The sequence below is a fragment of the Pseudorca crassidens genome, chromosome 8 (assembly GCF_039906515.1).
Source record: "Pseudorca crassidens isolate mPseCra1 chromosome 8, mPseCra1.hap1, whole genome shotgun sequence".
Classification (NCBI taxonomy): domain Eukaryota; kingdom Metazoa; phylum Chordata; class Mammalia; order Artiodactyla; family Delphinidae; genus Pseudorca; species Pseudorca crassidens.
Genome location: NC_090303.1, coordinates 86,699,750 through 86,724,136, shown reverse-complemented (window position 1 = coordinate 86,724,136; position 24,387 = coordinate 86,699,750). Strand labels below are relative to the sequence as shown.

The 24,387-nt window shown below is 49.7% G+C and overlaps 1 protein-coding gene across 2 annotated transcripts in view; it reads left to right on the top strand.

Annotated features, from left to right (window-relative positions):
* PLXNA4 (plexin A4) overlaps window positions 1–24,387 on the top strand; it is a 608,757-nt gene that overhangs the window by 491,495 nt on the left and 92,875 nt on the right. For both annotated transcript variants that reach the window (XM_067747050.1, XM_067747052.1), the window contains 2 exons: window positions 13,837–13,937; window positions 23,964–24,087. In XM_067747050.1, the coding sequence (XP_067603151.1) occupies window positions 13,837–13,937; window positions 23,964–24,087 (225 nt within the window). The remainder of the gene's footprint in view (window positions 1–13,836; window positions 13,938–23,963; window positions 24,088–24,387) is intronic.

The following is a 24,387-nucleotide window of genomic DNA, read 5'->3' as shown; positions in this document are numbered from 1 at the left end:
TGACCTCATTTCATGTCAGAGTTAGAAGGGCTTCCTAGCTTCACCTCACTTTCCTGGGTGCTGTGGGCAGTAAAATTCATTCACTGGGGTTTTCCCTCGTCTCCCTGCCCTCTGCTATTCAAAGGCAGAGGAAAGCCTGTCAGAAAAGCCGGAGAGGGGAGAGTAGGAGGCAAGGAACTGATTGGAAGGTTCTGGGCTGGCTGTAGAACCGAACCCCTATTAATAGGGAGGGGGCTGTAGTTCTGGGGACCACAGGGGGTCCTCATAAGAAAGATCATGAGGTCCCAGCACAGTGCCTCTCAAGTTCAAACTCCTTTTCTAACACTGCTTATAAAGTAACCACCGGCAGAAATGTTCAGCTATCACGGGGGCACATCTGGAAACGTTTCAGGTTCACCGGCAGAAGTGTTCAGCTATCACGGGGGCACACCTGGAAACCTTTCAAGTTGAACTTTAAATTTAAAGCTGAATTTTTCCTTTAGGAGAACGTTATCTGGTCCAGAAAGAGAAGTAAACCCAAAAGGTGAACCGGCCGTGGTTGTCATCACTGGAATGATAGCTGCCATTTATTTGGTGTGGATGCTCTAGGAACTATGCGGAGTGTTTTACATGTATTATGTTATTTACTCTGCATAATCTTTGGGAGGCTGGAAAATGTTAAGTGCCTGACCAAGCTATTAAGTGGTAGAGCTAGAGTCCGAGTGGCAACCCCTCAGACTGCAAAGCCCAAGTCCTAAGAGCTGTACTGCCAGCTCCCCGGGGACCCCTCCCTGCCCCCGGTGGCCTCTCCACTCCTAGATTCCTCCCCCAGGTTCTCCATCTACTGAGTTTGTCTGTCGTTGGCAATGCCGTTTTGACGTTAGGGGCTGTTGGTTGCTGTAACAGAGACCTGAGTGAACAGAGACAGAGGGTAGCTGAGGCTCCTGGCCTTCCTCTGGCCAAACCACTCACATCCTCTGAGAACGGGCACACATCGGCCAGGATCAGACACCTCCTCCTCTCCACCCCGATCCCGGACCAGCAATTATATCTGACCTCGCTGAGTCACCATCTAAATATAGCCCTGACCAGCCACTTCTCATTTCAGAAGGGGAGATCTACTCTGAGTCTTAGTCTGATGTAGATCAGATTCCCCAGCTGCAGGCAACGTGAATTGAATGAGTTACCCCCACACACCACCACTCACCCCTTGACAGTGAACCTCCTAATGGAGATAAGCTGACCCACGGCTAGAGTCCAGCGGGGTCAGCTCCTGGCCGATGCAAGTGGGGGACTCTGCCTTACCTCCTCTGCTCTGCCGCCTGGAATACGTGAAGCCTGGCGAGCATGCGAAACCCTTACTCTGTGCTGGGATCTAATTATCACCTAACAGCAGAATACCTTGTTTATTTCCATTATGCATGAGGAAACCGAGGCTCAGAGACGTAAAGTAACTGTCCCCAAGTCACACATTTGACAGTTGGCCGAGCCAGAATTTGAACCTAAGGCAGGGTTAGAAAGCCTGTGCTTTTTCGTACTGTCAGGCTGGGCTCAGTGCAGCCACCTTGCCTGAGCACTGTAGCCCCTTACTCACCCCACAGTTGTTTATATTAATAATAGATAGAACTGATAATAATAAGCACTGGTAGCTTTGTCGTTGGTGATCCCAAGTTGTGGTAATTTTCTTTCTGGTAGTAATGCAAAGTATATTTCAGGTTGACGTCATCTAACTTCTTCAAGATCACAAGAACTAAGGAAGGGGCAGCCCTGAACCTCCCTATTATACAAAGTTATCAGATGGAATAAAATAGGGGAAGATCCTGGAATGAAATTCCTGGAGGCTTTTCTAGCCTTTAACTATGATGGACTCTTCCAGCTAGAAAGGACGGTAGAGATCAAGTTATATCTGAAAACGGAAAGCCTGAGAAGCAAGAACTCTTGCCCACAGCAAGTTAGGGGCAGGTCTAGGACTAGGACCCAGGTCCCCATGCGGGGACCGCAGGCAAAAATGCCCCCTACACTCAATATGAGCTGGTTAATTTTCCAAGGAGAAAACTCCTCTGTGTCTCAGGGTCCATAGGCTTCCAGGGTGCTGGTCACCACGAGGCAGCCAAAAGGGACAGACCAATCAGTGTGGATCCTTTTCATAGCTCCCAAATGTTAGAAATCAATGGGTATAAGGAAAACTCAAAACTTTGACCCTAAAATATATTTGGAGCTGACTAATTAATTTGGTTTAAAAGACTAAAGCTTAAAGCATCTTTTGAAAATCACTTTAATTTCCCAAGTCAAAAAAAATTTTTAATTATACCCTGTCTGTAAAAAATTCAGACTCCCCAGAGTTGACCACTGTTAGCAGTTTTACTATCACTCTAGATGTTATTCTGTGCCCCAGAATATATCTGTATATTATAAATACATAACTACAGAGTTGTCTTTTAAAAATAAAAATTGAGGGGCTTCCCTGGTGGCGCAGTGGTTGAGAGTCCGCCTGCCGATGCAGGGGACACGGGTTCGTGCCCCGGTCCGGGAGGATCCCACATGCCGCGGAGCGGCTGGGCCCGTGAGCCATGGCCGATGAGCCTGTGCGTCCGGAGCACAACGGGAGAGGCCACAACAGTGAGAGGCCTGCGTACAGCAAAAAAAAAAAAAAAAAAAAAAAAAAAATTGAGTCTTAATATACTTTTTCTGTAACTTGCTTTTATAAATTGAAGTATAGTTGATTTATAATATTGTGTTACTTTCAGGTGTACAGCAAAGCAAAGCGATTCGGTTATACATATATATATACATATATGTGTGTGTGTGTGTGTGTGTGTGTGTATATATATATTCCTTTTTTGATTCTTTTCCATTATAGTTTATTATAAGATGTCGAATATAATTTCCTGTGCTATACAGTAAATCCTTGTTGTTTATGTAACTTGCTTTTTTAAACTCAAAGATGGGTCATGAATATCTTTCCATGTCAATGATGCAGACATACTTTATCTCAGAGTATGGATGTAGCACGATTTATTTAACCATTCCCCTTAAGATGAACATTTTAGGTTATTTCCAAATAGTCATTATCACATACAAAGCCACAGTGATAATAACACAGCCATGCACCTGTACCCAGGTGCTAGTATTTCTACAAGAAAGATTCTAAGAGGAGGACTTCCTGGGTCATTTTAGATTTTAGTAATAACTACAAAATTACACCTCAAAAATGTTGTACCAGTCTAAACCCCCACCGACAGTGCAGAAAGCATGAAAACCTTTTAAAACGCTTTCATATTTGAAGAACTCTGGAAAACACCCTCAGGGCAGCATCTCTTAATGAAAAGGTCATATTTGCCCATGTGGGCAAAGATGATCTACATCCAAGGATGACTCAGACATCAGAGGACCCCCTCCACTTTGCCCACCAGCAGGCTGACCCCTGACCCCACGAGGGGAGCTCGCATAGGTCTGTGAGAGTTAGTTGGCTGCTTTGAGGCAGGGGTTGAGGGTGGAGGAAGAGGATTTAGGCTTCTTCGGGGCAAGTGTGGTCTCTGTCTCCTTCCTAAGCCGGCAGCACCCGGCTGCGTGAGAAGGGACCTAGAAGGCTCCCTGCTGAGGGATGTCAGTTTCCATTCATTTGGACACCATGATTTTTCCCAGGGTTGAATTCCTTTTTGAAGGAAGATGTTTGTTTGCTACACAAAGGAGCCACCTACCCAGAAAGGGATTCTGCAAGAAAAGCCGTGTTGATTTCCAAACCTGCTCCTATGGTCCAGAGCACCTCTGCCCATAGATGTGTGCACACACCACCCCTATTACCAGGCACACATGCCTGGGCACACACCCTGTGCACTCATTCACATCAGTGTGCCATTTGCCCACAACCCTTCTTTGGTTTGAACAGTCAGACCATTGCTGGGGATGCTGCCAGCATTGCCCTTGACAGAAGGCAGTCGGAGCGAAGGTTGGGTGCTGGGTGGAGGAGGCCTGCCCTGCCACTTCCCACAAAGAGCCGTGCCAGCGAGCCAGAGGGTCTCGGCATATGCCTCGGAACTTACTTGGCTCAGCTGCCGGGCCTGGATAGAGGTGTCGCCATGCCAGCCCCTCCTCCACCCGCTTCTTGGCTGCTGGAACAAAGGCCCCCCTTGAGCAGGCTGAGTTTGGGAAACTCATACCAGCAGGTCCCCAGTCCCAGCTTGGATGGGGCCATGGTCGGTCAGCGGAGCTTGATGAAAGATGGCTGGACCTGGAGCAGGGCTTTGATCCCCGGGACAAAGGCTCCTTCCCACCTGCTGGGCTTGGGGGTGGGGAGGGAGGTTCACATTCCCCCCGGGGGGGGCGTGAGTCCCAGGGCTCCGCCTTCTCCTTCATCCCTGTCCCTAGGGCTGGGTCACAAGCGGATGTCTTGGGCAGGAGCCTGTATCTAGGGATTGGGTATCAAAAGAGTAGTGTCAGTAGCCATGTGGCCTTGAACAAACCCTGCAGCAGCTGAGCTTCACCTGAGAAATGAGGGGACTGGCAGCTAGATTGTTTCCCTTTCTGCTATTAACCCTGTGAAACACTCATCCCATCCTGGGCACCTCCTCACCTGCATGTTGGGTGCGGGGTCCTTCTGGGCAGGATGTGGGTGTGGCTGCCAATCTCCTCTATTAAATGCACTGGACTGGCCCACCTTGCAAGGTTTCTTGAGCCCATTGTGCGAATGTGAGCGTGAGAGCCCCATTTGACCTTTACACTAAGAGGTGGACTTGTGGCAATAATCCAGAAATGATAGATTTGGGGGGAAAGCCAAGACTGTCAAATCAGTGCTCTCCATGGGGTCCTTGGACTATGTAGGAGCTTGACAGGAACCAAATTTATTCATTCGTGCACGCATGCAAGCGTTCACTCTCTTGCTCATTAGTTCTCATTTGCTGTGCCTGAGATGAGTACCAAGTGTGGTGGGATGAAGATGGCTTCGCACCACCCCTCATGGGGGCATTTCATCTGAGAAGGATGCTGGAACGACAGGGTTGTTCTTGGCATTGCACTAACACGTTCATATGTGTCATCTCAATGCATCCCCAAAACAACCCTTCAGGGTGCCTACTGTCATCCTTAGATGAAGGAAAGGAGGCTCAGAGAGGTGAAGTAAGTTGTCCAAGTCACAGAGGAAGTGGCAGATCCAGGATTCAAATCCAGGTCTGTCTTGCCCCCAAATCTCTGCTTCTACTTGGCTCTGAGATAAGCTATTCCAAACTCCATTTTCCTCCCCAACCATGCTTAAAGGAGCCAGGGGTCTCCCTGGAAGAGGAGGCCTTACTGAGACCTGCTGTCAACCTCTCTTTAGGGCTCCTACTCAGTCATGGACCTCTTTGCCCCCTGAAGGGGCCCCTCAGCTCCTGAACTCAGCCAAACCTTCCTGGTTTACAGTAAGCAGCCTCCAGTGCTGTGGAATTTTCAACCCGGGAACTTGGGTTCAGTGGAGGGACCAGAGGGTTCTCAATCCCCTGGCCTGTGTACAAAGGGTCGAGTGTGCATTGGCCCGATGCAGGCTGCAGCCCCGGCTTCATTTCAGTTTCCACCTTTGCCACCGCCCTGTGCTGTGTGACCTTGGGCAAGCTACTCAGCCTCTCTGGGTTGTGGCTTTTCCATCTGTGCAGCAGGGAAGGGGATTGCTCCTCGCTTGGCAAGGGGTCTGGCTAAATGGAACACGGGCCATTGTGGCACGGCCCACACCAGGAGGCGTGAGGATGGGGTGATTTCTAGAGGCTGCAGAAATCGCACTGAGAGCTCCTGGCCCAGCTACTGCCATTTGCTAATGAGGAGCAGCATATGTTGATGATTCCAGCATCAGGCTCACTCCTTGGCTGTCTGAGTTTCCAGAGCAAACTGGCTTCCTATTAGGCATTTATACTTATTAATAGCAGCAAATTGCAGCCCTCTGCAACATCTGCTACTTTTTATTTGCAAAGAGCTTCCCAGACCATTTGTATTAGTAGTATTTTGTGACCAATTCTCCAAGGCAGAGGAGGCTGGGGCCTCCTATCTGAAAATGAGTCAGTGAGGGCAAAACAAGAGGGGAGGATTTGTTCAAGGTCACCCAGACACCCAGAATGGATTAGAGCTCAGGACCTCAGCTCCCCAAACCTCGTGCTCTGGGGCTGTCGTCCTTGCTGTTCTGAGTAGCCACGAGCTTGACCCCAGAATCCCTGCCTAGAGGCAGGTGGGGACAACGGTGCCAGCCGTTGCTACTCCCCTTGCCCCTGAACATCAGTCTGCTCTCAAGTGAGGCCCCTACTGAATTAGCCCCCTGGCCAGAGCACAAGCAGGAGAAATTGCAAAGTTCAAAGCAAATCATTCTTGAGGAGTTTTATTGCTGCCAAGTAGATAAAATCACTTCCTGGCACAGGGACAGCCAGGAGGTCAGGACAGAGGGTCCTGCGAGCATCTCTGCTTCCAGTCAGCAGAGATATAATATATCTTAATTAATACTAAGATACTATTAACATCTGAAGAGCCGTGTTCTCTGTCCGGAGTCTTTTCTGGTACTTTGCTCAGGGGCTGGGCCGCCCTGAGAGCTACAAACCTACAGTCCCAGCGAGTGTGGGCAGCGTGGGAGATGCCGGGAAGATTCATTTGTCATGTTAGATGCAGTTATTAATCATCTCCCCATCATGGCGCCAGGCACATATAACCTGAGTGTTTATGTAGACCTGTCTGGTGTTCAGGATAGAAACTAGCACGCTTACCCCTCCTCGTTCAGCTTCTCCCCTCTCCCCTTCACAGGACCTTTGCACCCGGGTGTCACTTTCTGCCCAGGAACTGTGTATTGGTTAGCTATTGCCCCCAAAATGCTGTGTAACAAACCACCCCAAAACTCAGTAGCATACAATAATAAGCATTGATTCTCATTCTCATGGCCCTTCAGATCCATCGCATGTCAGCTGATCCAGGCTAAGCTGGGCGGTTCTGCTTCAAGCTGCTGCCCCAGCTGAGCTCATCTTGTCTCTGTGGGTTGGGCTCAGGTCTGCTCCACGTGGATTCATTTGGCTGAAGAGGAAGCAGCTACCTGGGGAAGCTGTCATCGTGGCAGTGGCAGAAGCACAGAGGGCAAGGGCAAGCACAAAGGCACATCTCAAACCTTTTCCCTGTGCTTGCTGCCATCCCATGGACCAGATCCAGTCCTGAGGCCAAGCCCAAGGTCAAGGGGTGGGAAGTACACTCCACCTCTCCATTCACCATAAAGCCGGGCAGGGACGGGCATGGGGATGCTAGAGGCTACTTTAGGGAAATGACACAGTCTGCCATGGCCCATGACTAGCCTTCCGACCTCTGCCTCTCTTGCCAGTCTGCCAAGTTCAGAAATACCTGCCGCCTCTGAGCAAAGAGCATATGAGAGAATGTGTCCCAGGCATCTGGAGTGACATGACATAAACACAGCTTCCCAAGCCAGTGCCCAGCCACCACAAGTTCAAGCCCTGGCAGTGAGAGGCTTAGAGGTCATCGTGGGGAGACGGGGCTCTACAAACCCCTGCCTGGCCCCAAGTCAGCAGAAACAAAGCCTGGAGAGGCAACCAGAGGCCACCAAAGGAAAGAAAGGCCCCTGGAGGGGCTCTGAGAGGCTCCCTGAGACCATGATGCTAAGATCCATACGTATTGCTGAGTTAATAATTTCCTAGACAAGGACTGACTTTCCCCAACTCTACTTCCTGTGTCTGGGGACCGGAGACGGATAGGACAGCACAGGGGACGGTGGGTACCAGGCACAGCATCTGCAAGCCTTGACAGCTCCGCGGCAGCCTCTTGGAGTTTCTTAACGCGTCATCGTGCCTCTTTTTCTTTTCTTTTCTGGCAATTTTGAAGGAAATTGGGTACTTTAGAAGTCTTTTGGACATTTAGATTAACTCCCGCCATCAGGCTTAGTCTATCCACTGTAGCATTAGCTACAGTTATAAAAGGAGAGATGGAGTAATAACTCACATTTCAACCAGAACGTCAAATGCTTTGACAAGTTAGAGATACACACAGACACTTGGACGTTATATCTATGGGACATTTCTGAATGTAATCAGCGGAGCAGCAGGTACCCTTTGGAATGCTAACAGCAACAGGCAGAGTGGGACCCTATGGCTAGGGGGAAGCATCTTTCGGAATATCAGGGAAACCAGACAGGCTGGACGGTAAGGGCAGAACTCAAGGCAACTGCAAAACTTCTTAACACATCCAGGCCCCAGGCCCAGCAGAGAATGGGTTCTGTTGATCAGAGTGAACGCTTATAAAGGCCAAGGCCATGAGCTGCACTTCTCTATGGGCTCCTTTGCTCTGTTGTCAGTCACTCCCTGTCTTCCTGTCCCAGGTCATTGTTTTGTAACTTCATGGTCTCGGTCATGGGGCTGGATAGGTGAGGGAGTAGAGGTGATGATTCTATTGAACACAGTTCCAAACCAGACAGAACTACAGTATATTATTTAGCGAAGTTTACCTTGCTGGCCAAAGGGTAAAGCAAACCCCTGTGATTCCCAGAAAGGCAATGGAAGGGGAGAGAGACGTGGGATGGAGATGGGCACACAGATGCTCCTGGTCATAATTAGGGATGAGAAATGCTGATGCAGAAGCTGAGCGATCACAGGAGAATTTGCTAAAACCAAGGGCATTTGACCTCACAGGAAGTATGTGCATTCCAAGACCCTCCCCTGTGCCTCTTGGAAGGGGTGGGAGGTGAGGAACATTTCTGGGTAGAACAAGGCTGTGACATTTTTTTTCCAAATCAGGAGATGGAGGTCCAGAGCCTGAGAGTGAGAGATCCACTTACATGACAACACACGACAAGAGACATTCATCCCGAACACTTCTGTCCATTTGAGATTAAATTGAAAAGAGTAAACGGTGCCTATCTTTTCACTCAGGGCTCTCAGAATATTTCATACGCATGAATTTGTTATCGGTCTACCAACAGAAAGCTTCTCCCCCTTGACCCAGGCTGCTGGGAAGGAAATAGGTGTTCTTACGTCTACCCAATAGTTGTTTTTTTATTATTGTTTCTTTTGCTGTGGTAAGATACACATCGCATAGAATTCACCATCTTGACATTTAAGTGTTCAGTAGCATTAAGTGCATTCTCATTGCACAGCAACCGTCTCCACCATCCTTCTCCAGAATGCTTTTCTTCTTCCCAAACTGAAACTCCGGACCCATTAAACACCAACTCTCCATTCCCTTTCCCTCAGCCCCTGGCAACCCCTTTCTACTTTCCGTCTCTATGAATTTGACCATTCGAGATCTCGTATAAGTGGAATCACGCAACATTTGTCTTTCTCTGACCGGCTTATTTCACGTAGCGTAATGTTTTCAAGGTTCATCCATGTGGTAGTTTGGGTCAGAATTTCCCTCCTTTTTAAGGCTGAATGATATTCAATTGTATGTATATCCCACATTTTATTTATCCATTCATCTGTCCATGGACACTTGGGTTGCTTCTACCTTTGGGCTATTGTGAATAATATTGCTGTGAACATTGGTGTACAAGTTCAAGTCCCTGCTTTTCATTCTTTGGGGGTAGCTACCCAGAAGTAGAATGACCAGATCATACGGTAAATTCTAAGTGTAACTTCTTGAGGATCTGCCAAACTGCCCAATAGGTTTTTGCGTAACGCCGACAGAACGTGCCAGGAAGACTACCCTACCCGAAGCCCCCCACCCATTCTCCCCCAGCACAGTGTAAGTACACACAGGGGTCCTGAGAGGTGGTGGAGCTCCTGTCTCCAGAAGCAGTGAGGGAGCTATTGCAGCTGCGTCAATCAGCACCTCTCCTGGAGTCCAGTGGCCACAAGGGGACAGACCTCACTTGTTTGTGGTCCCCGAGACCATCCATCACTAGGATACAGTCATCTCTAGATAGGTCACATTGCCGTCTGATTTGTTCTCCAGGCAGAAGCCCCCGCCCCATGACTTTCTTTTTTCACCTCTTCCTGTGGTCGGAATTCCCTCACTCAGCTAATTAGCACGCCTGGCACTGTAGCGTAAGACTTTAATCAGCGTTGGGTGGTTTCAGTTAATTGTGTGGCTCTGCATCTGGAGTGGTTTGTGTTCCAGGGTCAGGAGAGGAGCCCGCTTTGCTTGGTGTAAGGTGTGGGTGGAGGATCTAGGTATCTGGGGAGGGAGAATCACAGCGCTAAGGTGGCTCCGAATCTATCTGGCCACCTGTGCAATTTACCAGCAAGGTGTGGACGGTAAGCAGAGCCATTCGGGTAAAGAATTGCACCCAGGTAAATGATGGGCTGAATCTAATTTTCAAAAGTGATTTAAAGTGTCAGGCAAATTTCTGATGCTTTCCAGAATTACACACGGGATGGGGAGTGAGGCAAAGCAATGATGTACATTGGGAGATTTGGGGTCAGTCTGGGCGAGCATGGCCGTCCTGGAGAATACTGTCTGATGGTGGGACTTTGGAAATTTCCCTGGGCCTGGTTTTCTTTGGGAAAGTCCTGGAAAGGTGAAGGGGTGGGTGGCACTCAGCTTTCAAATGATGGTAACCCTTCTACATGGACTGTCAGAATCCTGGCGGTTTCCCGGTTTTAGCATCCATGCTTTGAAAAGAATGGAGAAAACCTAGATAAATTTCAGAAGAGTAATAAAAAATGACTGAACGTACAGATAGAAAGAGCCTGTAAGAAAAGGTGAAAGGAAGTTGGGTAGCATAATAACTTCCCAGGACTTATGTCCCTGTCCAGCAGGGATCCACCCTGATGAAAAGCAAAGAAAAGTAGGTTTTACCAACTGTAGGTGGTAAAAGCCCTGAATAAGTCTAGGAAGCTGGGCCAAGAGGAAGCAGTGAATGGTTTAGGGGCAGACACCCCAGTTCAAGGAGGAAATGATGTGATCAAGGTAATAAGGGAGAAAAGCTCTTCCAGGCGTTAAACTCCTGACCAAGCTCACGAGGCCTCGGAAGAGCAGTTTGGGATGACGAGGGGGAGAGGTAAAGCGGCAATGCAAGGAGGAATGGGTATTAATGACAAAGATGACAATAAGAGTGAACTGTCACTTGCAATGTGCTTGACCATTTACAAGGCTGTTTCAAACCTCTTGGGTCATCTGTGCTTTGGGAAACTCTGTGAATTAAGGGGGATTTTTATCTCCATGTTGAAAGATGAGAAAAAATGGGACTCAGAGACAATAGGATCTCATTGCCAGTAAATGGTGAAGTCAGAATTTGCACCCAGCTCTGCAGGCTCCTACTCTGTTTCCCACCAAATGAAAATGACTCTTGTTTAAAATCGAGAGACGAAGGACTTTACAGTTCCAGGTATTGGCATTATTAAATGCCAGTTGCAAGATATTTTTGGAAATCTGAATGCAAAGGCTTTGGAGGAGATCAGGTTCAGCAAGCAGCTGGCTCTTCTTGTGTTGTGCACCCCAGAACCCCATGGCACGGCCATCGGAGACAGATTATGGAACATGTCACTGGGAGAAACCAGGGAGGATATTAAGTTCAGACCAAGAAAATGCTTTTGCTCGAACAAGCCATGATTTCCTCTTTAAGCCTGTGCAAAATATGGAGTGCTAGACAAGCAGCCGGAACATATGAAAACATTATTATGTACTTATGTTACCAACTTTCATCATCTTTGGCCCCTTTTATTACTTTTTTCAGCTCTAGGCATCAAGTTTTGAAAGATTTTTGCCTACTAAACAAACTGTATTTATTAAGTAATAATATATGTCCTATTTTTAGTATGGGAAATACATCACAGAGTATGCAAACCAACAGAAGACAGCAACAATCCAATTTTCATTAGGCTTTTGGAAATATTGAAAGTAACTGTGGACCTCGTTACCACTCATGAATTCCTAGGAGTCCAGCTACTTTGGGCACCATTATTTATATGCTCACATGACCAGTGTGTCTATGCCCATTTAAGGGGTAGGGAAGGCAATTAAAGAGGCAACAGGAGGAGGGTCAGTTCCTGACTGTGTGTAGAGTCGATGGTGGTGGTGGTGGGGGGTAATCTGCAAGAGTCTGATTGTCAGGACCAGTTACAAAAACGGGAAGGTGGTATGTCGGCAGAGCCAAGGCATGGCCCAGGCTGATTGCATGAGCAGTAATAAAAGGAAAGATAAAATTCCAAATGTGCAAAAAGACATCTGAGAATGTGGAGAAAGGGCCACCAAGGCCAAGGGCAAAGTTATAGGAACAGGAGCAGGAAGCTAAAAGGTACCTTGGAAAAAGTAAAAATACACGGTGGTCATTAAGATCACTCGATGGGCACTTGAGAAAACAGAAAAGATATATAAAGGGAAGAAGAAAATTAAGGTGGAAAGGATAAAGGAATCATGTGGGATTTGAAAATAATAATTAATTCTTAATTAATTCCAAAAGAGAGCTTCGAGACTAATTGAGCAGACTCTGGTGCCAGTTCGCCCGTGCACGAGTTACACGTAGCCTCCGCCAAGTGGTACATAATTTGATGGAGGCAGACCAGGAAGCAGCAGGGAAAACGCGGCCTCTGCATTTGCTCGTGAAGCACAGAGGCTCGGCCAGGTCAGCGTGATGTATGCTTCTTCGTGTCTACTGTCTGATGGCAAGAAATTAAAAAGGACGACCAGCTCAAACTCTCTTAGCTCAAGCTGAAAGGTTAGCTAAGAAGTCCTCCATCGAGATAAAAAGGTATCCCGAATGGAAAAGAATGATTACAAAAAAAACCCAAAACCTTTTGTGAAGAAGAAACTGGCAAAAGTGGAGAAGAAAGACCAAGGCTATAGGAAGAAAATTAAAATTCCATTTGATCCTGTGTAGCGTTATTAAGTACCTCCTACGTCTCAGGCCCTGAGAAATCATGTCAAAAGACTGACATCAGGGCAAAGCTACGTTGGAGGGGGCCTCCCTGGTGGCGCAGTGGTTGGGAGTCCGCCTGCTGATGCAGGGGACACGGGTTCGTGCCCCGGTCCGGGAGGATCCCACATGCCGCGGAGCGGCTGAGCCTGCGCGTCCGGAGCCTGTGCTCCGCAACGGGCGAGGCCGCAACAGTGAGAGGCCCGCGTACCGCAAAGGGAAGAAAGAGAAAGGAAAAAAAAAAAAAAAAGCTACATTGGAGAACAAAGAAATTCAAAAGATCTTTAGGAGTATGCAGGAAATAGAAGCATTTGGGCTAAACAGAAATGTCATGTGGAACATTTTACATTAACAAGCTGCTGGTGAAAGCTAAGATAAAGTTTTGGGGTTGGAGAGGAAGCCTCTAGTCATGAAAAGAGTGTGGGTAGGAAGAGAAATAGCAACAGCTGCTCTTTGAAAGCACCAGAGTGAACAACTTTATGAGCCAGTTGGCCGACATTATGAGAAAGAGAGAGCGAGCAAGTGTCCCCTACAGAGCGAGTGGATTACACCTTGTTAACAAGAGAGACAAGGGTCTTGGACTCGGGTTCAGCACTCTCTGGAACCACAAAAAGATTGAAACCTGAAGGAGAAGTTCTGGGAAGGGGCAAAACACTTTAAGGCAAAAGAGAAACAAGAACAGAGAAAGAAGCAGCATTTGAGTTTATTACATTGATAAGAGATAAATATGTGATGAATGGCACATTTGTAGAGATAGTTGGGGGTTGGGGTGGTGGGAAAATTTAAATGTACATGTTATAAATATCTCTGATAACAATGTGATATGAATTCTGTGGAGTCTCTTCCCAGGGACTTCTAAGAAAGTAACAGTTGGTTGTCTCCCCACAATGCTTATGGGCCACTTGCTCAAATACGATCCCTTTCGGTTCTGGGGCTCTAGGCCCCTTCCTGCTTCTACACGGTTTTAGGCGATACACCTGATAGGATGGCATGACTTCTTGGTGAACTACTGGGTGTTCTGCAAAATCTTGACCACTATCTCCCGTGTGGTCTTGTCCTAGCTCACCAGAGTCCCTGTGGAGTCCTGTGGTCAGTATCGGAGCTGCGGCGAGTGCCTTGGCTCAGGCGATCCCCACTGTGGCTGGTGTGTGCTCCACAACACGTGAGTACTGCTGGGCAGCTTCCTCCTGCCTCCCCCTCCCCCTCCCCCGGGAGTTCTCTCTGTCCTCGTCTTCTTCTCTATCACCACTCTCCTACTGTTTGACCTCTCCCTTCTCTCCCTCTCTTTTCTTACTCTTCCTTCTATATATCCTTTGTAAATCTATGTATCCTTTGTAAATGTATCCTTTGTAAATCTTATCTCCCTTCTTTTGTTTATCTTATCTTTACCTTCTTTTGTTTATCTTTTGTCAATCTTATCTCCCTTCTTTTGTTCTGACTTCCCTTTAAATTGTCAACTTCCCATAAAAATATATGGAAATGTCAGCATGGGAATGATGAAGGGTCAGGATATGGGAATCACCCTGGATCATTACACACTGGAGGTCTGGAGGGAGATCTCTGGACATTTCTGGTTGCAATTTGACTGTAGACTGTAGACTGACATTCCAGGGCTAGGCAGCAGGAAAAAGGCATTGGACTCCTTTCTTTTTTTTTTTAATTTTTTTTAATATGTATTTATTTATCTGGACAGGAGGGTCTTAGTTGTGGCACATGGGATCCTGACCAGGGATCAAGCCCGGGGCCCCTGCATTGGGAGCACAGAGTCTTAGTCACTGGACCACCAGGGAAATCCCTGGACTCTTTTCTCCAGGCTCACATGGGCCACTGAATCACGTGTGTGATGTCTACTGTCCAGTTAGTGATTTAACAGCCACTTAACAGACTTCAGTATCCCCCCAGAATCTTCTGGTATTTGAGGGGTAAGTTCAAGTGTGTAGCACCTAAGAACCCTCCTCCGCAGCCCTAACACTCGTCTGGCTGTCAGAGCACCCTGCGCCCGGGGTCACTAGACCAATGTTTGAAACCCTGGTCCAAGTGTTGGCCGGTCCCCCTGTGTGGCTCTTCCTTGCGGGCTCCGTTTTACTCTCTAGAAGTGGGAAGAAGGCAACGGTAGACAGTGGAGACAAATGGTAGTCTGATAAATGAACTGAGGGGTAGAAGTAGGGTGCAGACAACCCCCCAGATGTGAGGGGGGAACAGAAAGCCTTTCTTAGGGGAGCCAAAGACCCTTGGCATTGCTGACTGGAGAAGCCAACAGTAGTTGGGCCCCACCCACTCTGTGGAGTTTGGTCCCAGCCAAGCTATGGCTGCGGGAACCCCAGGCTTCTGGTTAACACTTGGAACTTGACACGCTGTGAGTTGGACACAACTATTACAAACTAAAAAGAAGGACTTAAGTTTTCTTACTAAGAGCCTGAACTGTATGTGACCAATGGCATTTCCCAGCCATTTCCTGCCTCACTCCACCCCAGGAGTGCCTCTGAAAGTTAGACATGCCCTCTTCAATTCTAACACAACCTCTCCAAGGCCCCAGGATGGGCACCCTCCCCTCTCTAGGTGACAGTCTCAGGCATAATGAGACCTAGAGTTCACTAAGGAAAGGTTTGAAATCCCTCGGTTATGCTGTGATGGGAAAAAACGGAGACCCATCAACCTACCCTGAAAAGCAAGTCACTTAGAGATGACCAGAAACTGGGTACAGCAGTGTACCCAAAGCTGTGTATCGTAACAGAGAGCAGTGGCGCCTAAGACTGGCCGCCATACAAGAGGATGGAAGAGATTGCATTCAGAATCCAGGTCAGCTCTGATCAACCCAGAGGAGTTGCCCGGATGATACTTTGCGAGGCAGAGGGGAAGTCGTTTTCTTTGTCCCACACAGTGAGCCCTCAGAAAGGGACTGTGCTCCAGATCCATTGCTTCCTTGGGGGCCTTAGGCCAGCTGGCTTTCAGCTTGGCTAAGGATGGCTCAGCTGCTCCTGGCGTGAGGCTCTCACACCTGGCATCATTTAAGGGCAATCAGAAAAGCTGGCCCCCCTCTGACACTCTATGCCTGCGGGACCCAAAGGCCGGTCTCTGTGTCAGCTTTGATCCTGCCTGGTGATGTCGGCCAGCCCCACATAGCACTGAGCCCTGTGAAAAGCAGGGGCCCCGAGGCTCTGAGACGGCGGCAGGGGCGCTGTGGGTACACCCACCTCCCCTCCCCAGAGCTGAGCTAAACAAGAATGACAGGAGGAGGTACCAGAGATGACTTCCTGCGTGGCCTCAGTTTCCCCTCAGTAACATGACACCTGCCTCCTGTCAGGCAGCAGAAAACAGGGGTGGACTGGGGTCAAGGTGAAGTGTGGACGGTTCACAAAGGAAGCCGTCAGCCTGCACTGGGAAGCCAGCCTCTCTACTCTCAGCGTGGCCTAAAGAAAAGAGTCATGGACGTGAACTCTGGGCATCTGCCACCAAGTCCAAATTCCACATTCCCCAGCTGTGCAGCCACCTGAGCCAGCACCGCAGCTCCAAGGTGCTCTGCCAGCTCAAGTGTGGTTCTCTGTGACCTTGAGCCTCCTGGTGGTGGGATGGGCCTGGTGCTGGGGGCTGTGCTGACGTAAAGCCCAACTCCCCCAGGAGGATTCAGCTCACGAGCACCCTAGGCCAGGGCTGCCCGCCCACCGTGACACTCTGTACGTCCACCCTCCCTCCCTCCCTCCCTCCCGGAGTTAATGGCCAGGAGAACCCCCTGGCCCACGTGGCCAGGTGAAGAAGAGTAGATGCCTGGATCTGCTAAGATGCTTGTAGTCAGGATATAATGTTTAATTTATATGGAGGGAGATAAACTGATGCTCAGTGTACAGTTTGGAAAGTTTTGATAAATGCAAAACCCAGGTAATCCACACCCCCATCAAGATGTACAATATTTCTTCATCCAGAAAGTACTCTCATGCCCCTTCCTAATTCTTCCCAATGGGCCTTTCTTTTCCTTTTTTGCTTAAGTTCAAGGCAAAGCCAGACATTGCTCCTCCTATATGTCCAGTTTGCACCCCTTTTCATTTGAAACAGATGCCAACAGGACTTTCATGGCTGAGACTGATGCCTGAGGATGTGGGCCCAGCAGGAAGGAGGGCAGGCAGAGGCTGTGTGGGAAGGATGAGGGGGGCCAGAGAGCCTGCAGATGCTCCCCCTGGGGCGCCTGAGTTTACTAGGAAGGGAGGGAGGTGAAAAGTGCAGGGATTGTATCACTTTGGAGGAGCACCATGCCCACACACACCCCCTGTGCCAGGCACTATGCTAGGCTCAGGGCATACAAGGGGCCTGCATTAGACCTTCTGCCCAGAAGCAAGTTCTTGGGAACCAGGCCTCTGGGCCAGGGATGGGGTGAGGGTTGCAGCCTGTGCTAGAATCAGCATGCTTGTCAGGTCCACGCCGCGGACAAGGCCCTGTGCTACGTGCTACAGGGCCCAGCCAGCCTGCCCCAGGAAAACTGTGCAAAAGAGCATCAGAAACAGGGTTCCTTGTGGTGTCAAGATACATCCATTTTCTGTCACTTCTGCCAACTTTTCCCATGGTTGTAAGAAGTGAGAGGGTGGGGAATTTTGTGGGAAGAGAATGACAGCAGAAGCTCTCTGTGTGTGTGTGTGTGTGTGTGTGTGTGTGTGTGTGTGTGTGTGTGTGGACAGAGAGAGGACAGAAACAGAGACAGAGCAACAGGAGGAGAGAGAGAGCGTGCATGCAGCTCAAGATGGGGCCCCAACCAACAGGTGGCTCAGGTGGCTGAAAGGGCTGTTTGTACCAGCAAGGGCACAGGTGGGTTGCAGACTGAAGGGGCTTAAGAAATGCTCATGTAATTGAAACCCTCCCTCCTGTTACTCACCCTCAGTTGTCCTGAGCACAGGCTTGCCAACCCAGTAGCACGGAGGGTCACCCCTGTTGCCCTCTCTTTCAGCCCCGGGCCCCAGCCCACAGGCTTGCTGGCTTCTAATGGTAATGACAGCTTCAACAAACTGTTTATTTGTCCATCACCTTGAGCCTTTGTTTGCAGGTCCATTGGGCCTGAGCCTATTCTGACTTGGTGAAAGAAAGGAAAGGCTGCAGTGCCCCCACAGCCCTGAAGCCCAGCTTTCACCTGTCCTGGGCCTGGAAAGAGCCCTCCAACCCCCAGGGCCCCAGCCCCCTCTCCCTCTTCCCCTCCCGTGCCCAGGCCAAGAAGCCCATCAGTCGCAGCAGGTAACGGGATCCCCCACAGACCTAGTCCCATCGATCGGCCCAGACGTTACCTTTCTTCAGCAGGGTCATCAGCGTCACTCCTGGGAGGCTCATGTAACTCAGGACATTGACAGGCGGAAGATAAGATCAGCTTTTATAAAGTCCTTCCCTCCCCCCCGGGACCCCTCCTCTTTGCAGATTTCTTCTCTTGGAAGGATGCCCTCCCTGGATGGCTTGGCATGGGTCACTGTTCAGGACTCACTTTATATAGTTTCTGCCAAGATGGAGAGAAGGAAAGGAGAGGAGAGGAGAGGAAAAATGCTGCTACCTACACAGAAGGGATGGGTTAAAACTAAGAACCTGTCTGTGGACCGACCCAGTCTGGGCTCAGTTTCCTGCCATAAAATGGCAGTGAAGAGCCATCTTACAGCAACGCCTTGAAAATTAAGGGAGGGATGTGCAGGCAGCCCCCCGGGGGACTAGCTCTGACTTCAGTGGCTGTGTAAGCAGAGGCTATGGATCAGACCCAGGACCTCCTCCGTGGTCCCTGTCCTGCCGCTGTCCTCCCCGGGACTGGAGGGCTGTGATGGGGTGGCTGGGAGAAACCCACCGCTGGGAAGTCTTCCTTCCCAGACAGTCTTCAGCAGCCATGGTGTGGCTGTCCAGCGGCCACCTGGGAAAGGGCAGAGAGAGAAGTTTGTTCCACAGTCACACTAAATGTCCCCTTAATCAAGTCCAAACTGATTCCAAAATGCCAGTCCTTTTGTGCTGCTTCGTAGCATATCCCATAGCCTGGTTTTATGTTTATTTTAATTTTTTAACCTGTATCCAAGGGCTACTGAATACTCACCCGCTAAGTCAATGATCTCTCCTTGGGCTCTTTGCAGGATGTCTACACAGTCGTGAGGAATTGTTCAGATCCACTTCTGCCCAGCGAACTCTTTGCAGTCCATGCTGTGGCCTTCCCTGACTCTTTGCGAAAAATTTATCAGCCTCTGGTCCAGAGGAAAGGGTCCCAGACGAGATCCTAGTGTATTTGAATTTTTCTCGCCCCAGCTCAATAGATACAGAACCAATCCACAGGGGATTGGTTCCAGGACCCACAGCGGGTACCAAAATCCATGAACGTCAGATCCCCTAGTTGGCCCTCTGTATCTGTGGTTGCACATCCTAGAGTCACGGTACTGAAAGGCCTCACCTGGTCCGTGCCCTTCATATAAGAAACCCCTTACACACCATGTACCTAGAAGGCCTCCCTTTACTATCCAGTCTGCCTTCCTCCAGGCTACACATGCCACCTGCCCATTTCTGGGGGCATTCCTGAAGAGGGCAAGGGTAACGATGTTAGGAAGCCCAGTCTCTTCCCTCGTCAGGGTTCCCAGATGTAGAGACAGTGATCGGAGAGCCCCCGTGATCTCCAACTTGAATAAGGTTCCTCTTACCTTTTCTGTGAAGGGCATTTAGGGAGCCCTACCCCATTTGTTTCCAACCTCCTCATGTTCTAAACACAGATTCCCCAAATACTGCACTTCAAGCACAGGCCATGACCAACGTGGAGTGTTAAGGATGGGGGATCACCTACAGGGAGAAGCAAGGAGCCAGTTCTGATATCCGAGGCTGGTAGACCTGCACTACCTGGAGGGCCTGGAGAGACGGACCAGCGGTGGTTTCCCCCATCTCCACTGCGGTTTGGAGGCTTGCCCAGGCCGGACTCACAGAGAGCCCCACTTCCAAATGGAAATTTGCTTGCCCAGCCAGCAGCGCTGGGAGTTAATATTTCCATCACTGTATTTAGGAATTAATTTCTAGAGAACTTAATCACCACTCCTTTCCCTCTCCCTCACCCCCTTCCTTTCTCCATTCCTCTCCCTTCTAATTTTCCACTTGGCTGTGAATTCTCCAGCAGTGAAAGTTCAGGCTTAGGGGAGGCGGTGGTAGCTGCTTCTTTAGAGAAGATAATCTCATTGGAACCACTGACTTGAATAATAACCCCTCCAGGGGCCAGGATCTTTGTCCCCAAGGGCTTTTAGCACCTCTGAACTGGAGCTGGAGGACCAACTGCAGAGAAAGTGGAGGGAGAAGGGGAGGGATGAAGAGCCTAGGGGGGCCAGACTCCAGTTCTGGGACCCGGGCTGTGTTCCTGGAGCCTGCTTCCTGCTGGCCACCTGTAGGTCTGCGATTCCTGGGGGTGGCAATGGTGCTGGCAGGGATGACTGTCTGGAAACTCAAAGCCATATAGCATGCACTGTTTGAGTCCTGCCTGGAAAATGGATGAAGCAGGGTCTTCCGCCATGTCCAAGGTGTCCCCACAGTGGATTGCAAGGACGTGCTTTTGGAAGTACCTGGAGCCCCTTTGAAGGAAACATCTAAGCCCCCCGACCCAGGGGTCATGAATTAACCCTTTGCACATTCCCTAGCTCTTGCCTGACCTAATGGAAAATCATAGTCCCAGAAGAGCAGGAGGCCATTCCCCTGACAGACCCTTTAAGAACTCAGAAGGAATCCATTCTTCCCCTACATTTTCCTGTCACTTCGAAGGTCAATTGTCTGTGCTTTTGAACATTTGTAGCTTCCGCCCTCATGGGCCCTGAGGGATAGTAGAAATGTCAAAACACCCCTGACACTGACCTTAAACTTGACTTTCCATGAAGAGAGCTGAGTTCTCAATACCCTTTGACAGCTAGGAAGAAAGCAGAGCTACAGCTCAGACTACTCTTTTTTTCCTCTTTGCTCCCTCCTGCCATCTGGGGCTCCCCCTCCGTCATTAAGAGGAAAAGTGCTGCAGCCATTGCTGTCTTTTCCTCTTTGATTTGCCCTGTGGTCCAGTCTGGGAGGAGATCTGTGCTTCTACATCAGCTGCAGTTTCGGGGGGTTGGATGGGAAAGCAGAGGAGGGATGGGGTAATACTAGGTTTCATGGAGGACTTATTATGTATGAGCTATGCTCTGTTCTAAATGCTTTACTTGCATCATCTTTTAACCCTCATGATAACCCTATTAGGTAGGTACTATTTTGTCCCCATTTTATAGATGAGAAAACTGAGGCAGCAAAGAGGGTAAGTAATTTGCCCAAGATTACACAGTTAGATGGGATGTTTAAAATTGTAAGCCACGGGTGGCTTCCCTGGTAAGACCTAAATCTGCGGGAGATGATACCTGTTTAGTTGTGGGCTCTCAGGAGCCATGGAAAGATGCAGCCTCATGAACTCTGGGAGCAGGAAACCATGCAGATAGACCTTGTCTTGAGATCCCTCAACCAAGTTCCTTTGTACCTCCTGCAAGAGAGAAGGAGTTGCCTCTTTTCTCTCTGGACTCTATTTGGTAACTTCAGGTGATGTTTGGGCTGAAAGCAGCTTCATTTTTCCTCTCTGCATAATTTAATCAAAGACATTTTTCAGATCTACTGATTGCTCTTGGAAATAGGAACTTCAAAGTTGGGGAGTCAGTGAGTAATTGAAGTCTGTACCAGCTCTCTGGGTCTGCTGTTAATGGGAGTAATAACACTATTAATAGTGATGTCAGTGCAGACACCCTGGAAAAGTCCATAACATTAGCTTAATGGCCGGAGGTAATGAAGTCCTCGCAGAGGAGCTAGCCTGGTAAATTAACTTCCCAGACTTTTAGGCAGATGCCCTTGTTGTCATGGGTCTGCTAGAACAGCCTGGGGGTGCCTTGGAGACAAACACACTCACATCTGACCTTTCACCCTTGGGATGAGATTCCTGGACAAGTCCTGGAGAATTCACAAGTCTCAGTAATATTCAAAGTGTTTCCAGTGGCAGGCAAAAACAGCGATTAGCATAGAGAATAAGATTGAGAGGACATTTTTAAATTGCCCTAAGCACAGAAGGGGATATCAGGATGGCAAGGAAAATGGGTTTAGTCTAGAAGCTTCAGGGAGGTAGAGCACGGTGGGTGAGAGTGGAGGCTCCAGAGTCCATCTGCGTTCATACAGGCTCCCTCTGACTAGCTGATGACCTTGACCAAGTGACTAACTGCCCTCTGTAGTTTCCTGATCTGTAAGGTGGGGTTTAAAATGGTTACCTACCTCCCATCATCTCTGGGAGAGCTCAGTGACATAAACTGTAAGCCCCTTATCACAGTGCCCAATAAGAGCTCAATGACTAGTAGCCATGATTATTTTATTCAGAATTGTGTTTTATTTCTGCATTACACATCCACTTTACTCCAAGGTTATCCTTTCTGTCCATATCTCCCCTTTCTTCCTTTAGTCCACGCCTTCAGTGATTTCTCAGCTAAATTCTCCTCTCAGACCCTCCACTGTTAGGCCGTCCCTCCCACCGAGGCCAGGATGCAGTCTCATGAACTCCGGGAGCAGCAAACCACGCAGATAGACCTTGTCTTGAGATCCCTCAACGAAGTTCCTTTGTACCCACTGCAAGGGAGAAGGAGTTGCCTCTTTTCTACCTGGACTCTATTTGGTAACTCCAGGTGATGTGGATGGCATACTTCCTTCCCCGTGGCTGGGAGGAGAGGCCCCCGCAGGTTTCCTCTGTGCCTTGAGAGTCACCCCGAGAGCAGCTTAGGGTATCCAGGTGCCCCGCTCCCCTCACCTTTTACCCTACCCCTCACCCTCTGCTTCTTGAGACAGAGGTTCCCTTCCATATCCCTGGCTGTTCCCTTCCCTACTCAGCTCCTTGCCCGGTGCTTCCTCCGCTCCTGCAACAGCCCCTGACATCCTCCCTTCTCGGCAGAGTCTCTCCTCTTTAACCAAAAGAGATCAGCACTCAGGAGGGATTTCCCTGCAGTCCCATCTTACCTCAACATGTCCCTCTGAGGACCCTGCTTTCCCTCACTGCCACCCCACAGCAGAATCAGTAGCCCAGAGGTTCCAAATCATGGCCACTCAGAGCAGCTCCGTGTTCACCAGGCTTATCCAGCTTGGGTTAAATACTGTTTCCTGAAAGTCAAATACCTCCGAGCAGTCAACTCCCACTGGAAGGCAGGGCAAGCCGTGGCCCCGGCTGAGAGCTTAAGTGCCTTCCCCTATGTGTGATGTGTGCATTTGGGTGACCACCCTGACTTTTACGGGCATCTTTCACAAGCCTCCATCAGTTACGACCGTAAGATCCCAGGTCACCTGGATGTGATCCACTGATGACAAGGCACACTTTGAACAATAATAGGACGCGGACACTAGGCAATAGCGAACCTTCTACAGCAGTGACGCTGGGCCATGGAGCTGGGATTCGGATCCAACGCAGCCTGGCTCCAGGGCGTGCTCTGAACTTCTACCCTCGGCAACTCTGATCCCTCCTCCCCTCCCTCCTGCCCACCTATGTTTACCTTCTGTCTGCTGGGCAGGAGATATGCAGGGGATTCCAGAGTAGGTCAGGCATAGTTTCTTTTTTTGAGACGTTCACACTTGGTAGGAGAGGGCTGCGCTTAGCCTAATAATTGTCATATAGTCTAAGAAGTTCTAGACGGTGGGAAACACCAAAGTGCTCTTAACGTTGCCCGGGGTGGGAGTGGGTTGGTGGGAAGAGGGACTCACGGCAGATGCATTATAGTTGAACCATGTCTAGAGGGACAGGTAGAAGTTGGAATGGGGAAAAATGTGGCGAGAGGGCAGTGCAGACAGAGGAGCTGGCGTGCACAAAGCCGAGGAAATCGGAAAGAGGAGATACGTGGAGAGAACGGTCTCGGTTTGCGAAGGGGGGCGCTGAGGCTGAGTGGGGAGGGGGAATAGACAGGACTTCCAGCTCTTTCTGTGAATGAGGAGGCCCTGAGGGCACTCCGGGGTGACTCCCAGGGTTTCGCATGTGACAACCAGTGATTGGAATTACCTTCTTCTTCCAGTTTGGGCTTGATGGGGGAGGACCAGGCTGGAGGAAGGAACCTAGAAGGTTAGTCCTGGGCATGCTCAGTTCGGACATGTCCTAGGAGCCGCTGGCAATGCCTGACCTCCGCGCCGGCCCCTCGCTGGACCAGCGGTCTCCTCCTGAGTCCCTGATCCGTCGCTCTGTCATTCCCAGGTGCACCCGGAAGGAGCGCTGTGAGCGGTCCAGAGAGCCCCGCAGGTTCGCCTCTGAGATGAAGCAGTGCGTCCGGCTGACCGTCCATCCCAGCAACATCTCCGTCTCTCAGTACAATGTCCTGGTAAGGCTGTGGGACCGGGATCCACAGACGTCGGAAGAGCCTTCCCCCCCGCCGCCCAAAAGGGCCTCAGCCCAACACCCCTCAGGAGGGCTGGGCCTAGCTGGCCAGCAAGGCCGCTCCAGAGCAGGGCAGGGGTGTTAAAGAATGTGTCCCCAGGGATGGAAGATGGGGACGTTTGCAGGACTATCGGGGAAGAGGCTTTACGCGCAAGGGGTAGAAAGACAGGGAAAACTGACACCAGAAATGACTGGAAGTGTGACCAAGAGGGGGAAAGTGTTGGGAGCCCTATCCTTGTCTTTG